This window comes from Nicotiana attenuata, unplaced genomic scaffold (genome assembly GCF_001879085.1).
Source record: "Nicotiana attenuata strain UT unplaced genomic scaffold, NIATTr2, whole genome shotgun sequence".
In the NCBI taxonomy this organism is placed as follows: domain Eukaryota; kingdom Viridiplantae; phylum Streptophyta; class Magnoliopsida; order Solanales; family Solanaceae; genus Nicotiana; species Nicotiana attenuata.
The window spans coordinates 152,259-166,115 of record NW_017671624.1 but is presented as its reverse complement, the minus strand read 5'-3'; the positions used below and the strand labels follow the sequence as shown (position 1 = coordinate 166,115).

Here is a 13,857-nt window from a genome sequence, read left to right as displayed (position 1 = left end):
AATTTTATAATTTGCCATAAATATGTAAAATAAATAATCTTATAACAGAAATAAATGTTCTCTGTGTAATATCAAATATGAGTGTTTTCCTTGTCGCTATATGATAAGTTGGAAGGCGCCCTAAGGTGAATAAAAACCATACCAGTGCATATTATTTGAGCTTTTATGATTTAGTTATCAGCTTTCAATCAAGTGGTATTATATACTTCAATGCTTAGTGATTATTTTGTAGTTTCCAAAATTAATCAATCATTAAATTTGACAATTTTCATATGACTGCAAAATTGGGACTAGACCATACAAGATGAGTATATCTTTTTATCTTTAGTTTCTAATTTAATCCTTGGGACACAGTGATGAGTTTATCTTCGATTTCATCGAAATGACATTTTAATCATTTGATAAAGAAAATAAATATATATATAAAAAAATTTCATTATACATCCTAAATAATGGTAGTGACCATTTTAGTAATTTTGCTCAATTTTTTGAAGAACTGAAAAAGGGGAAAAAAAAGTCACAACCAAGTCAGCAGAGGCCTTCAACTCTCAAAATCCCTAATAAGGCTAAAAGCCTAAAACACAGAGCTCACCCAACACTTGAGGAAAGAAAATTCAAATGAATTTCATCTTCAGGTTTTTGCCGCTCGCTGATTTTTATCATATAACCCAATATTTTCAGAGTTATAAACTTGTCTGGATCTGAGTATTGCCGGAATATATCTGACAGTTGAATTTCCCATCTTTTCTCCAGCAGCTCTCCGATGGATTCTCACTGGAGGTACTTGAACGATCACATCCTAATTACATTTTTACTCATATATTGCAAAACTGCTGATTTTATCTTTCTTTTAAGCACAAGAGGAAATGAAAAATAGAAACCCTATATAAAAATTAGCTGCTTTCTGAGTATTCCAAACTCCAAAGTCAGGTGTTGATTTTCATGTTTTTGGGTGTTTCTGGATACTTTCATACCGTAGAAAGTAACATTTTCTGGTGAAGATCTTGTAAATGCAGCTACGCAGTTGTTATTCGCAGCTTACTTTAGTTAAAAGGGTATGCTGAAAAGATCAAATCTTGTTACTAGTTGTATGCTAAAGGTGGAATATCTATGCTATTGAGGCGTATATCTATGGAAGAGTTTCCTTGAGATGGCATTTTACGGGCGAAGACTGTCAAAAATTGTTACGGCTAATTCAATGTTGGCTGGTCCTTTCTGGCTGTCGTTCTGTGTGTTATGTTGCATAGGAAATATAACCCGAAATGAACAGTTTGATTACCCGGAAACAATTGTTCATAATGAATTGCCAAGGATGGAAGGCGCATATTTTCTAAAGAAATTTCTTAATCCTACATGACACTGCCAGTGAAAGGGGCGCACTTCGTTAAATTTAGCATTTATTTACAAAAACATTGGGTCTTTCCTTTTGATAGATATGAGAAAAAAATTTCAATAGAAAACATCTAAGGGGGGATCGAACTGGTAGACAATCAAGCATACAAACGTAAAAATAACTTCTTACTCTGTGGATGCTGAAGCTTTTCTTATCCGAAATATGTATGAACAATTTTGTGACCATTTAATGTGTGGTTATGATTTTCTTGTGCTTTGCGAAATCATATAATACATATGTAGGAAATGATTTTCTTTCATAATTGTTAAAGAAATCATTTCCTACTCGTGCATCATATGAACAGTCACTTGATTACTCCGGTGAAGCTCTTATTACATTGGGTTTAGGTCCTACGGTGAATGAAATCTTTTTATGAGAAGTTAGATATTTTTTAATACTAGTGATTATCATTATGGAAATCAATGTTGTTTTTTACTTGTGCATTCCAGAGCATCTCACACTTCTTTGCCGAATTATGGTGAAAATAATGGTTCAATTCCGCTGCATCCTGAGCCGCTTAATGTGGCCCCCATTAGTTGTGTGCCGTATACTGGCCCTCCTATACCATACAGTTATCCTGCTTCATCGTCACCAGATAATAATGCGGGTCCAGTTTCAGTTGAAGCTGATACAACTTCAGCATCCAAGCATATCAACTCTCAGCAGCCTTCTGGGAGTCAGCCTGCAATGGTTTTTTTCTCTGCCTGTCCAGCCAGAGAGGAGTGGGATAATCTCATAAATTATGCCAATGGTGGGGTTGCACTTACTGGGTCAGCTTTGTTGGGAAAGATTGGACCACTTATTGGATCAGTTGATATTGGTGAATCTGAGGATGACTATGTATTTCGTGTTTCACTCCCTGGTGTCGCAAGGGATGAAAGTAAGTTACATATATGAGTAAGATTTTCTTAAGTAGCGAATCACCAAATCTTCTTATAACTCTTACATCAGAACATTTGATATTTTAATGCATCAAATATCCCTCTTATCTGTGACCATATGTTCTCTATATGAGTATAACTGGTTGATGCAATGCAGAAATACCATGCTGAAAAATATGCTTCATTCTCCACTGTACTCGGATAAAATTTGTAGTTTACTTTTTCTCAAAATGTTAGCCCTTTAATTTTACTAAAAATTGAATATGAAATCAATGTATGAATTCTATCAAAATATTTATTTTTGAGCACATCATAACCATCTAGCGAGAAACAGCGCCATCAGTCCATAAAGAGCTTTGTGATGTTGGCAAACATTCTCCTGGAGCGATATCCAGAAAACCAAGAGGTTCAGACATATAAGCCTCATCATCAAGAGTTTCATTTCTTCTTCCATGAAGAGTCTAACAAAACCGAGTTTGAGCATAACTGAAATTTGGCGAATGAATACGAAGGTCAAAGGCTTTGTTCTTGAGCATTAGTCAAAGAATATCTGCTTCTTTTTCTTCTTTTCTATGTAGATTAGTGTTCTTTTCCATCATTTCCTTTCGCTGATGGAAAAATGCTTTCTTTCTAGGACCACATATTACTTGCATATGCCTTCTTCCCAGCTGTGCAATGAGCTATAGAAAGAACCTTATCCTTTTTGTCATTCTGCTGTTTCAAGCAATGTTTCAGTTCGCCTACCTTGATAAACTGGCTCTCTCCTTGAAATTCCTCCCTACTGGAGTTTTGTTAGTCCATAGAAGCTATCATCTGATCAGCAGGGTCTGCTAATGACATTACTTTAGGGATGTGTTTTCTCTCCAGCTTATCATATCTTTGATCTATATACTTCTCTGATACATCAGCGTCACATTTATGTTTAGCTTATGTGGATGTGTTATATTCCACGTATGAAATTTTTATTCTCTCATATCAAGATTATTTTGTGTCTTTTAATGCAAGTTTTTCTTTATAACACTGGGATGCTCTTGTTTTTGCTTCACAAAAAGGTTTTCTATTTTTCCCATAAGTGATCTTATACCAAGTTGAATCTGTATGTTGAACTGCATCTATATGAATCCAATTGATGATTAAGAGATTTCCTGTTCATGTGGTTACAGAGGTCTTTCGCTGTGATGTTGGACCTAGTGGGAAAATTGTCATAAAAGGGGTGAGCGTGACCGGAGAGGACATGGTTTGCAGGGACAACATGGTTTTTAAGATGCAAACTCAGAACCTATGCCCACCGGGAGAATTTTCCATTTCATTCCAGCTACCAGGACCAATTGATCATCAAAACTTAACTTGTGTTTTTGGATCTGATGGAATATTTGAAGGAATTGTGAAGAAAAAAAGACAACAGGTCCTTTAAGGGAGCTGTGACATATTTAGATCATAATCCTTCACCTTGGTAAGTACCTCTTCAGTCCAAATTACTTTGTTTGGAGTTGCATGTGAAAGTTGTGTCTGTGCCGTTCCCCGCTTTCATATAAGTCAAATACTAACTATCACATTGACCATTATTATATCAGAACCGATTATGTAATTTCGATATTTAGCTTCTTGATCTATGAACAATCATTCTGCATTATTTTTGGTCTTTAAGCATATTGTTTAATGTTGAGCTTTATATTGCTTTGTATTTTGAAATAATTATTCTACATCATTAATCACTATTACGTAAATGTCTCTTTTCCTGAAATTAATTCTCTGTTTTGCTTGTAGATGGTAGGAGAGAAAAGCTAAATTTGAGAAGACCAGGAACAATGCTGCAGTTGATTCCAGGACCTCTGTGCAGCTTTAAGGCTTATTTTGCATCATGCTTTAGTTCTTGTGTGTACGTCTTCTTGTTCTTTCCATTGTTAAGACTTACTAAGGTCAGGGCTAACCGAACTAGGCCACTTCTACAGTAGTCAGTAGGGAAAGATTGTGTGCCCAGAATCTGGGCTATATACGCGCTTTCAGCTTTGCCTCAGCACTCTACCACATTACCCCTCCAAAAAAATGGATTTTGTTTTGGTATTCTAAGACCAAGTATGTTGTCCTTGTTTACCGGTTTGCTATGGTACTCTTGTGTCTAGCAGTTTGCAATAAATTGAAAACTTTCCATTCTCTCCTCACAGGGAGCCCACACTTAAGAAAAAATTTCAAGGGAAATTTATCAAATATTGGTTTTTGTTACTGAGGAAAATGTTTTCATGGAAAATATTTTTCGTGAAAAATGTTTTACCTTATGAAATCATTTCTCATAACATTTCAGTGTCTGGGTAGGTACGAGAGTATATGATATTGGGTGATCGTACAGGTAGAGGATAAAGTATGTGAATTATGTTTGGTGATATATTTGGATATTATAGGTTGATAACAGTTCATAGTAGTGAGATTGAATATGAGTTGGGGATATTTGTAAAGTACTTTTTGCTTTTTGATAGAAAATATTTTCGTAAATTTTAATATAAAACTACTTTGAGCATGAATATGACACGTAATGTTCGTCAGCATAAATATCAAACATCAACTTTCTTTTTTTTTTGGAAAATATCAAACCTCATTAATGAAGGGAAACAAAGAACTTAAGACTGATTGCGTGGAGTACTCTTTACCACCTCTTTAACAATTGACTCTCATATTCTCATAGCGACATGGATTTTTTATTTCTCAAGGTCATAGAATCATTCGTTGTCTTAAGAAAGTAATCAAGGCCTTTCAATGTGATATTCTGATTCTTTAAAATAGCAGTATTTTTCGTAATTCTTTAATTCATTTACAAATATAGTCAGACTTTTCTATAACAATATTCCTATATAACAACACTTTACTATAAAAGTCAAGTTTTTCCGGAACCAATTTTCATGTTATGTTATAATATATGTTCTCTATAACAGCACTTCGCTATAACATCCAAAAATATTTGGAACAAACGAAGTTGTTATAGAGAGATTTGACTGTAGTAGTGTCGATTCAAGGTCTACATCTAATAAATATAAATGCTACATCATTAATATATAATTGCACAAAAGCATCAACAATGCATACCGTTGAAAGACATATTCATACTGTAGAGCATTCTGAAGACTGAAAGGCACAAATTGATATTTGGCAAGGTCAATTCCTAAATCATGACTATGGCCTCGAACTACTATAGGTTCTTCTACACATATCGTGAAGGTTCTTCTACACAAATCGAGTCTCATTCCGCAAGTATGTATAATAAGATGACAAACTATTAAAAATGAGCAAACCTACTCAAAAGTGCAATTATATTTTCTACTAATTCTAATGTCATGTATGCATGTAAGATCCTATACTGGAGTATTCATTTAAGCAACTTATATTGTAGCAGCAATAGAACTTTGCATTTCAGCAGGATTTGTCCCTGTTGAGCAACTTTAGGTAAATAAACACCAAGTTAGCCTATACAATTGCCTTTGGATAAGGCCATCTGATCCGATATTAAGGAGAGTTCAGTGCACAAAGCATCCCGCATTCATGTAGGGTTCGGGGAAGGGCCGCACCCTCAAGGGGGTGAAGTAGGCAGCCTACCTGATGCAAGCATTAATGGTTGATTCCACGGCTTGAACTGTGGCCTATCGATCATACGGAAACAGCTTTACCGTTGCTCCAAGGCTTCTTTCCACTGGATCCAATATTGATTTAAAGAATAATTTACTAATCAAATTGATGGGCATGAGTGCACAAAACTAAAGAATCAGCCAACCATATATTCAATTCCTTGTGTTACTGCTAAATAAAGTTACTTCAGATTACCTATGATCTAGTTAATCTCTTTTAAGGTGGCAGTGTAGATACAACATACCCTAACTCCACGTGAAAAGCTAGATTTTTGGACTTAATTTTGACACAAGAATACGATAAATTCCACAAACCCACAAGACAAGAAAAAAAAATGCCACAATTCAGTTTCTTGCGTACGGTGCGAGATATGTAGTCATAACTGCTATGTCCTGCACCTTTTGTGGTTGGTCAGTATTATGAGAGTAAGAGTAGTTGGGGCAATTAAAATGAGTAGTTGTGTTTTGCTATCTATAGTCACTCTAAGGCACATGAATGCTTCAATTCGAGCTCATCCACTTGGGTTTGGACACTTCACCACCTGTCTACATCACTGCCACTCATGAGTTTTGGGACAAAGTGTTGTGGAATATACTGTTCATGGACCTTTATACTTAACAACTTGAACTTTATATCTCTCATCTACTCTACCAAGAAGATATTTTGAGGAAGTCCATTAAAAGGAAGCGTTAATATCGAAATAATCAGGTATAATGCGAAATGTAATAAAACAAACCCTTAGGGCATCTCTAAGGGTGTACTATTTTTTTGTAAAATTTGGTTTTTGTTCCAATGGAACATCAAATCTTGCACCATTATAGTGCGTGAATAGATCAACACAAAATTTGATTTATTATTATTTTATTCATTTTTTATTTTTTTTGGACTTTTAATTTATCATATATTGTGTATATAATTAATTTTTCTATTAAGATCTTTATAATTTTAATTTTATATCCTATTTTTTTTGATATATTAATTTTTATAGATATATTATATTTATATAAAATTATAAGTTAATTTTATTATTATTATAATTGTATAAATGATTATATAAGTGGTGAATGTGAATAATATATGATGAATATGGAAAAAAGAAAAAAGATAGAATTTGTTTGAAGGAAATAAAAGAATGATTAAATAGAAGATAATTGTTATAAATAGAATCCTATTTATGGTGAATGTCCATATTTAGAGAGATTCTAGGGTTTATTACTTGGTGGCTAAGTCACCATCTCCCTATAAATAGAGGGTTCTATTCCATTGTAATTCATCCCATATCAATAAGAATTCTCTCTCCCTACTTTTCTTTGCAATACTTTTCTTCTTCTTTTATTATTTTACAACACGTTATCAGCACGATACTCTAACCAATTGTAGTAGAAGCTTTGGGATTGATCATAATGATTGTCAATTGTTCTATGAATTTCCTTCATGATTTAAATTTTGGATTTAAGGTAAGTCTTTTACCGTATTTTTCTCTTTTATTCTATACTTTGATTTTAAATACAAGCAAAGACAACAAAGTTTGATTATAACTCTAGTGGAGTTTGTAAGAAATTATAACCACCCGAAGTGGTAAAATTTCAATGCCTCGCCATGATCAAATTCATGTATGATTGTGGGCAAAGAATTGAAAACCCGTCCCATTGAATTCGCTCCATTCTCATTCCCTTAAGAGAATGTGATAGCAGTATGTGATAAGTCTGAAAGAAGACAAAACTATTACCGTGAAGGTATCAATGGATGTGGACGTGGCAATAGACGAAATTATAATCGTCATCATTGTGATAATGAGAATAATAAGGATTCTCAAAATAATCCTTCACTCTGTGAAAGTAATATCTGTCATTGATTTGACATGAGATTTTATAAAGCACATATAGATGATTATGGTCCATTCATGATGTGAATGTGACAACATCTGATTTATAAATACATATTCATTCTTGGAAGAATATGAACGTGCTAGTGGTAGCGAATATACCACGCTCACCTCTAGAAGGAGGTTTGAGATGATTAAGAAAATAATGTCATTATTATGGCATGAATGGCCATTGGTCACGTACCTATTGTACGCCAAAATATTTTGGTAATGTGATTATTAAAGAATAACATTAATGCAAGAAATATATCTTGTATATAATTTTGACCATACCGATAATGGTATAACTTTCTCTTTAAAAGAGATATTCACCATATGGATGTTGATGAATATGTGGTAGTACCAAATTAATTGAGAGCTCTGGAAGAGCCAATTATTACTATTTTGGAGAAACACAATTGATTACCAATAAGGTATTGTGTTGTAGTAAGTCTCAAAGAAACTTATTCAGTTTCCAAAGTATACGCGAAAGCGGTTGATTATATTGAGACTATAAATAAAGGAAAGATTTAATATCTTCTATTACTACAACTTGTAGCGGGATAATATGTATGTGAAAAGCAACCCGTTTTATTCTCCAGTTTGTACTACACAAATAAAAGAATATCACAATAAAGTGGATGTCTATTGATATAAAAACCCATATCATAATAAACTTGGAGTTTATTGATAATTGCACAAGTCATGGTGTAAATCTGAAGTTTATCAATATTGATAATTTATTCAGTTGGCATAATTGGTTTAGCCATACCAATTTAAGTATGATGTGCAAAAATAATAGAGAATTCACATGGGTAAATATTAAAGAACTAGAAAGTTCTTTACGAATTCTCTTACATTGCTTGTTCTTATTAATTAATAGATCAACTGAAATTGGGATTGAATCCCATGAATGCTGGAAATATCAAAGGTGAATATGGGCCCATTCACCCGCCATGTATACCACATAAGATGCATCTATGAGATGGTTACATGTGCAATTATTATTAACCCGCAACCTGGCCGTTGTGTGCGAGGTAACTTGCTCAATAATTTAATTTAGAGCATATTCCAGATTTTCTATTCAAGAAGTTCATCTTGATAAGTTGGTCTACATCACAGCTGGTTTAGCAAAATGATTTATTGAGTGCCTCCACTTAATAGCTAAACAATTACTTATGAGAACAAAGTTATCTATATCAGTTTGATATACGTTATATACGAAAGTATATTATTTTCTCCCCTCACAAGTGGTTCAGGGTGAGGAACCAAATAATTCCATCTTATTATTATTGATGTGCGGTGTATATTTTGATTAACACCATAACGCACAAAGATGAGTTCTCAAAGTTGAGAAAACAAGTTAGTTTTTCTAACATGAGGGGGAGACATGATAAACAATTGAGAAAAAGTTACGTGGAATGAATTATCATTTGTACATCTAGATCCTCGAATAAAATAATATGAACTTGAAGTTCATAAAAGGATAATTCATGTGCAATTTATCGCAAAGCATGCCAGACGCATTTGCTGACCTAAAGAAAGTAACTATATTCTCAATGCAAATGCTCATGTTAAGTCCTAGAAGGACAAAATCTATGGTACGTTTAAAGCGTATAGACAGATCGGTTTCAAATAAACTTCTTGATAAATAAGGTGAGCAAATGATCAAAATGATCACAGTAAAGGAGGCAGGTGATCTAGAAGATCACATGACATAACACTTCATAATATCTCATGAGAGATTCAGGTACCTGAATATATGAATGAAGAGATCTCTATGTTATGTCTTTATGAAAAATAAGGAGGTTGGAACCGATATAAAATGTTTGTCGACGAAAATATATATATATATATATATATATATGAGGATCTTAAGTCAAGAGAAACAATTCAAGTAGAATTGGTTTCATATGAAAGACATGTAGTTTTGGACTTGCAGTTCAAACACTTGAAAGTACAAAGTCAATGGTATGTGCAATCAGTTTTCGATATCTTATATGTCTAGCATGACATGAAAACTTGATATGCATCTAAAGTCTGTTATATGGCTTATATGACTTAACAATCCCTGAAGGATTTAAATTGCTTAAAGAACATAGAATTCATGGTCATGAAGTACCATATCCTCAATGCAATTTATGCACAAATGTATCTTGCTATAACTATAAGCATGATAATGTGATAGCGAGGATACCTCTATGGAGATATTGAAGAGCCATTCTACGATATTTATGAAGACATTATATCTCTATCAAGAATGATGATTTCAAGGTGCAATATATTCATTCAAGTTAATATGGCTGATTTGTTTATCAAATCTCTACCAAAGATCTTTTGAAGATGGTGCACAAGATTGGAATGCAAATGCTTAAAGATGTGAATTGATGCTCTCATCAGGGGGAGTTAATGCGTGTTATACTCTTTTTCCCTTACAAGGTTTTGTCCCACTGGATTTTCCTTGCAAGGTTTTTAACGAGGCAACCAATAAGCGCATTTCTAAACATGTGTACTCTTTTTCCTTTTCTAGAATTTTTTTCCCATTGGGTTTTCTTTTAGTTAAGGTTTTAACGAGGCACATTATCTGTTGAATAGACATTCAGGGGGAGTGTTATAAATAGAATCCTATTTATGGTAAATGTCCATATTTAGAGAGATTCTAGGGTTTATTACTTGGTGGCTAAGTCACCATCTCCCTATAAATAGAGGGTTCTATTCCATTGTAATTCATCCCATATCAATAAGAATTCTATCTCCCTACTTTTCTTTGCAATACTTTTCTTCTTCTTTTATTATTTTATAACAATAATAATATAATATAGAAGAGAGAGAAGAAATATTCTTTTTTTGGTGTAAAAAATGATGTAATGGTTGGAATAAATTTGGTGTTACAGCATTTTGGTGTTAGGGTTGGAGATGTTGTCAGTGACAGTAAATCATACAACAATAGATGGATTTGATAATGGTCATTAGAAAAATAGGGAAAAGACACCCATAAGTACCGTTGATCTCATATGAGTGTTAACTGTTAACACTGTGTTTAGCAGGTAAACTTTTCTTTCGAGTCAAGTGCATTACTCATTAATTTGGGAAGAGAATGATTGTTTTCCAGAGGATTAAAAGTAAGAGTGGTTCCTAAAGTAATTAACACTCTGTTAAATTCAATGCGTGAAAGGGACATAATATCTTCTTAGACTAAAAATTATGGCCAGTCTTCGCTTTTGTCTTGGTGATGGGACTATATAATATTGCAAAGAAGAAAAAAGTGTATAGTTCAGAATACAGAAAACTAAAGGGCTAGTAAGTAGTATTAGGTGCTGAAAATATGGTGAAAGAAAATCTAGTAACTGGTGGATCAATATTTGTGGAGAAGAGAAATCACTGTGTCATTTATCCAGCCAATGGCAGTATGGTGGCAGAGTCTGTGGAAAGAAGAAACAAGAACTGGTAAATTACATATTTTTTTTGTTTGTCTCAAGTCATACTGATTTTAATTTTATTCCTCTGCAGTGGCTAATGAATGTAACAACACTAGTGCAGGTTTGTCCAGACAAGAATTCCAAGTGATTTGATAGTACAAATTAAAGACAAAAGCTTCCACTTGCATAAGGTAACAGCTACCTACACTGTCCATTTCTCTAATTGAGAGGAAAAATTCCAATGTCCGAACTGCATATTAGATAAATTTCAAAATCAAACCATCTTTTAGCTTTCTCCTTGTTTTGTTGCGGAAGATCGTAGGTTAACTAGCACACAATCACACACAAAGAAAATAGAGAAAATAACAATAACATAAGGATTTAACGAGGTTCGGCTAAGCATAGTGCTCGGGGCAGAAGCAGAGATAAGAAGAATAGCACAAAATCCATTCTCATATTGGTTTGGAGACTACTTGAGATCTATATATATTGGTTGTATGCGGGGCTCAATTTACTTATCCTTACGAGCTGAGGCCTTTGGGGGAAAACCATCCGGCTTGACCCAAAGTGGATAATATTACGCCGTGTTAAGAGCATCTATAGGCTGATTGAGACCCAACAACATGTTTTATGGCTGATGTTTCCCTTTTTTTTTAAAGCCAATATATAGGCATATTAGAGGTAAAATTTGTTATACAAAGTATAAATATGCTTTCTGTGGAACCTTTTTTCAGTCAATCTTTTCATTTTGCAGCTCTCCATGGTTTCAAGAAGTGGATACATTAACAGATTGGTATTTCATAGGAATGGGGACAACATTACTACAATTCAGATTGATGCAATCCCCGGTGGGGCTAATATCTTTGAATTAGTAGTGAAATTTTGCTATGGACTGAAGATCAAAGCTACAGCTTCAAATGTCGCGCCACTGTATTGTGCTGCTCATTTCTTGGAAATGCATGATGATCTTCACCACGGAAATTTAATTTCTAAAACTGAGGCATTCCTGAGTTATGTAATCCTTTCGTCGTGGAAAGACACATTTAGGATCTTGAAAAGCTGTGAATCAGTTTCTTCTTGGTCTAAAGACTTGCACATTGTCAAGCGTTGCTCGGAAGCCATTTCTTGGAAAGCCTGCTCAGAAACTAGCGCGAGTAGTATAGAAGACAGTGAAGTTTTGGTGAATGCTATGACCAATGATACGACCAAGTTAAATGTCAAAAAGTTGAGCGGAAATTGGTTTTTCAAGGATGTTGCATCCCTAAGAATAGATCATTTTGTCGAAGTAATTACATTGATCAAAAAGAGAAACATTAAGCCAGAGCTTATAGGGTCATGTATAGCTCACTGGACAAAGAAGTGGATTTCTCAAATCACAGTTTCAAAGCAGAAATCAAAAGATCAAGAATTGTCCATCCAACTACACAGAGTAACAACTGAATGTTTGATAAGGGTACTTCCTATTGAAGAAAACTCAGTTCCCTGCAATTTTCTGCTTCACCTTTTCAAGATTGGGCTTATTATGAATATTGGTCCAAGATTACAAGATCAACTCAAAACAAGAGTAGCTTTCTTGTTGGAAAGCTGTAGTGCTAAAGACCTTCTAGTCAGGAACAGCACAACTCTTTTCGACGTGGACATTGTTATTGAAGTGGTAGAAGCTTATGTCTCGCTTGCATCAAATAATCCCAACTCAAAAATGTCTCTTGTCGGGAGGCTAGTAGACGATTACCTCGCCCTCGTATCAAGGGACGCAAACCTTGTAGCGAGAAGCTTTTACTCTCTTGTAAATGCATTGCCAAAAGAAGCACGATCTTGTGATGACAACCTATATAGGTCAATAGACATGTACCTAAAGGTATGCATAATGTATTCTCTTTTCCTCCAAACTCAAAAAATTGGTTCAGAGTTCGATTCATGGAAATTAAATGGTTTTCTTGCAGGAACATCCTGACCTAACAGAAGAAGAAAGAAGCAGTATATGCAGAAAACTGGAGTACCATAAGCTATCACAGGAAGCGCGAACACATGCCATGAAGAACGATAGGCTGCCGGATAATATCAGGACACAATTTATACTTGTTGAACAGATCAATATGACAAGATTACTGACTTCAGCTGGCTCAAGTTACCAACGGACTAAGTCAGAGACCATAATGAAAGTCAGCAAAGGTGTAGGCAAGAGTTGGATGAATTCTTCCAAAAATGAAATGGATGTGATGAAACAAGAGGTTGAGATGTTAAAGGCTCAAGTTGGTGAACTGAAGCAATGTAGGATGGAACTTCAAAGGCAAACCAAGATATCTGTTTTTTGTTAGTTCGTTATGTTTCATGTCTGTTACGGATCTGGTTCCTTGATTCTGATCATTGTAATCTTCATTTATGAAGCTTAAAAAAATTTCCAAGTTTTTTTTTGGTTAATCAGCCTTTAGGTGCGGACTTATCTTGCGAAAAGGCGTTCAAAGTGCGGAGTTAAATTCAAATACGCAATAGCTATATCATAAAAACACTTGTAATAGGTCAACAGATGGACAATGTGTCCATCCTACCATATCACTATTATGATTCAAAGAAACTTTTAATATTGGCCATGTTTCACGCTATCATAAAATATCCCCTTTTCATATAATTTTAATTGGGAGCTAACATGTCATATTTTTGTAGTGGGACACTACAGAATTACCA

General features: G+C 34.3%; 2 protein-coding genes across 2 annotated transcripts; both read left to right on the top strand.

Moving 5' to 3' along the window:
- Nucleotides 1–514: 514 nt before the first annotated feature.
- Nucleotides 515–4,436, top strand: LOC109209357 (alpha-crystallin domain-containing protein 22.3-like). Its single transcript, XM_019372615.1, has 4 exons — nt 515–780; nt 1,843–2,273; nt 3,438–3,727; nt 4,042–4,436. The coding sequence occupies exons 1-3, from the start codon at nt 764–766 to the stop codon at nt 3,686–3,688; spliced, it is 699 nt and encodes a 232-aa protein (XP_019228160.1). The 5' UTR covers nt 515–763; the 3' UTR covers nt 3,689–3,727; nt 4,042–4,436.
- Nucleotides 4,437–10,611: 6,175 nt separating this feature from the next.
- Nucleotides 10,612–13,593, top strand: LOC109209356 (coleoptile phototropism protein 1-like). Its single transcript, XM_019372613.1, has 4 exons — nt 10,612–11,200; nt 11,294–11,363; nt 11,927–13,030; nt 13,116–13,593. The coding sequence occupies exons 1-4, from the start codon at nt 11,079–11,081 to the stop codon at nt 13,488–13,490; spliced, it is 1,671 nt and encodes a 556-aa protein (XP_019228158.1). The 5' UTR covers nt 10,612–11,078; the 3' UTR covers nt 13,491–13,593.
- The last annotated feature ends 264 nt before the right edge of the window (nt 13,594–13,857 follow it).

Coding starts and splice junctions, on each gene's coding strand:
- LOC109209357 (XM_019372615.1), top strand. Junction 2,274..3,437: donor TGGTGTCGCAAGGGATGAAA/GTAAGTTACATA, acceptor ATGTGGTTACAG/AGGTCTTTCGCTGTGATGTT.
- LOC109209356 (XM_019372613.1), top strand. CDS start 11,079: ATGGTGAAAGAAAATCTAGTAACTGGTGGATCAATATTTGTGGAGAAG. Junction 11,201..11,293: donor GAAAGAAGAAACAAGAACTG/GTAAATTACATA, acceptor ACACTAGTGCAG/GTTTGTCCAGACAAGAATTC. Junction 13,031..13,115: donor CAATAGACATGTACCTAAAG/GTATGCATAATG, acceptor GTTTTCTTGCAG/GAACATCCTGACCTAACAGA.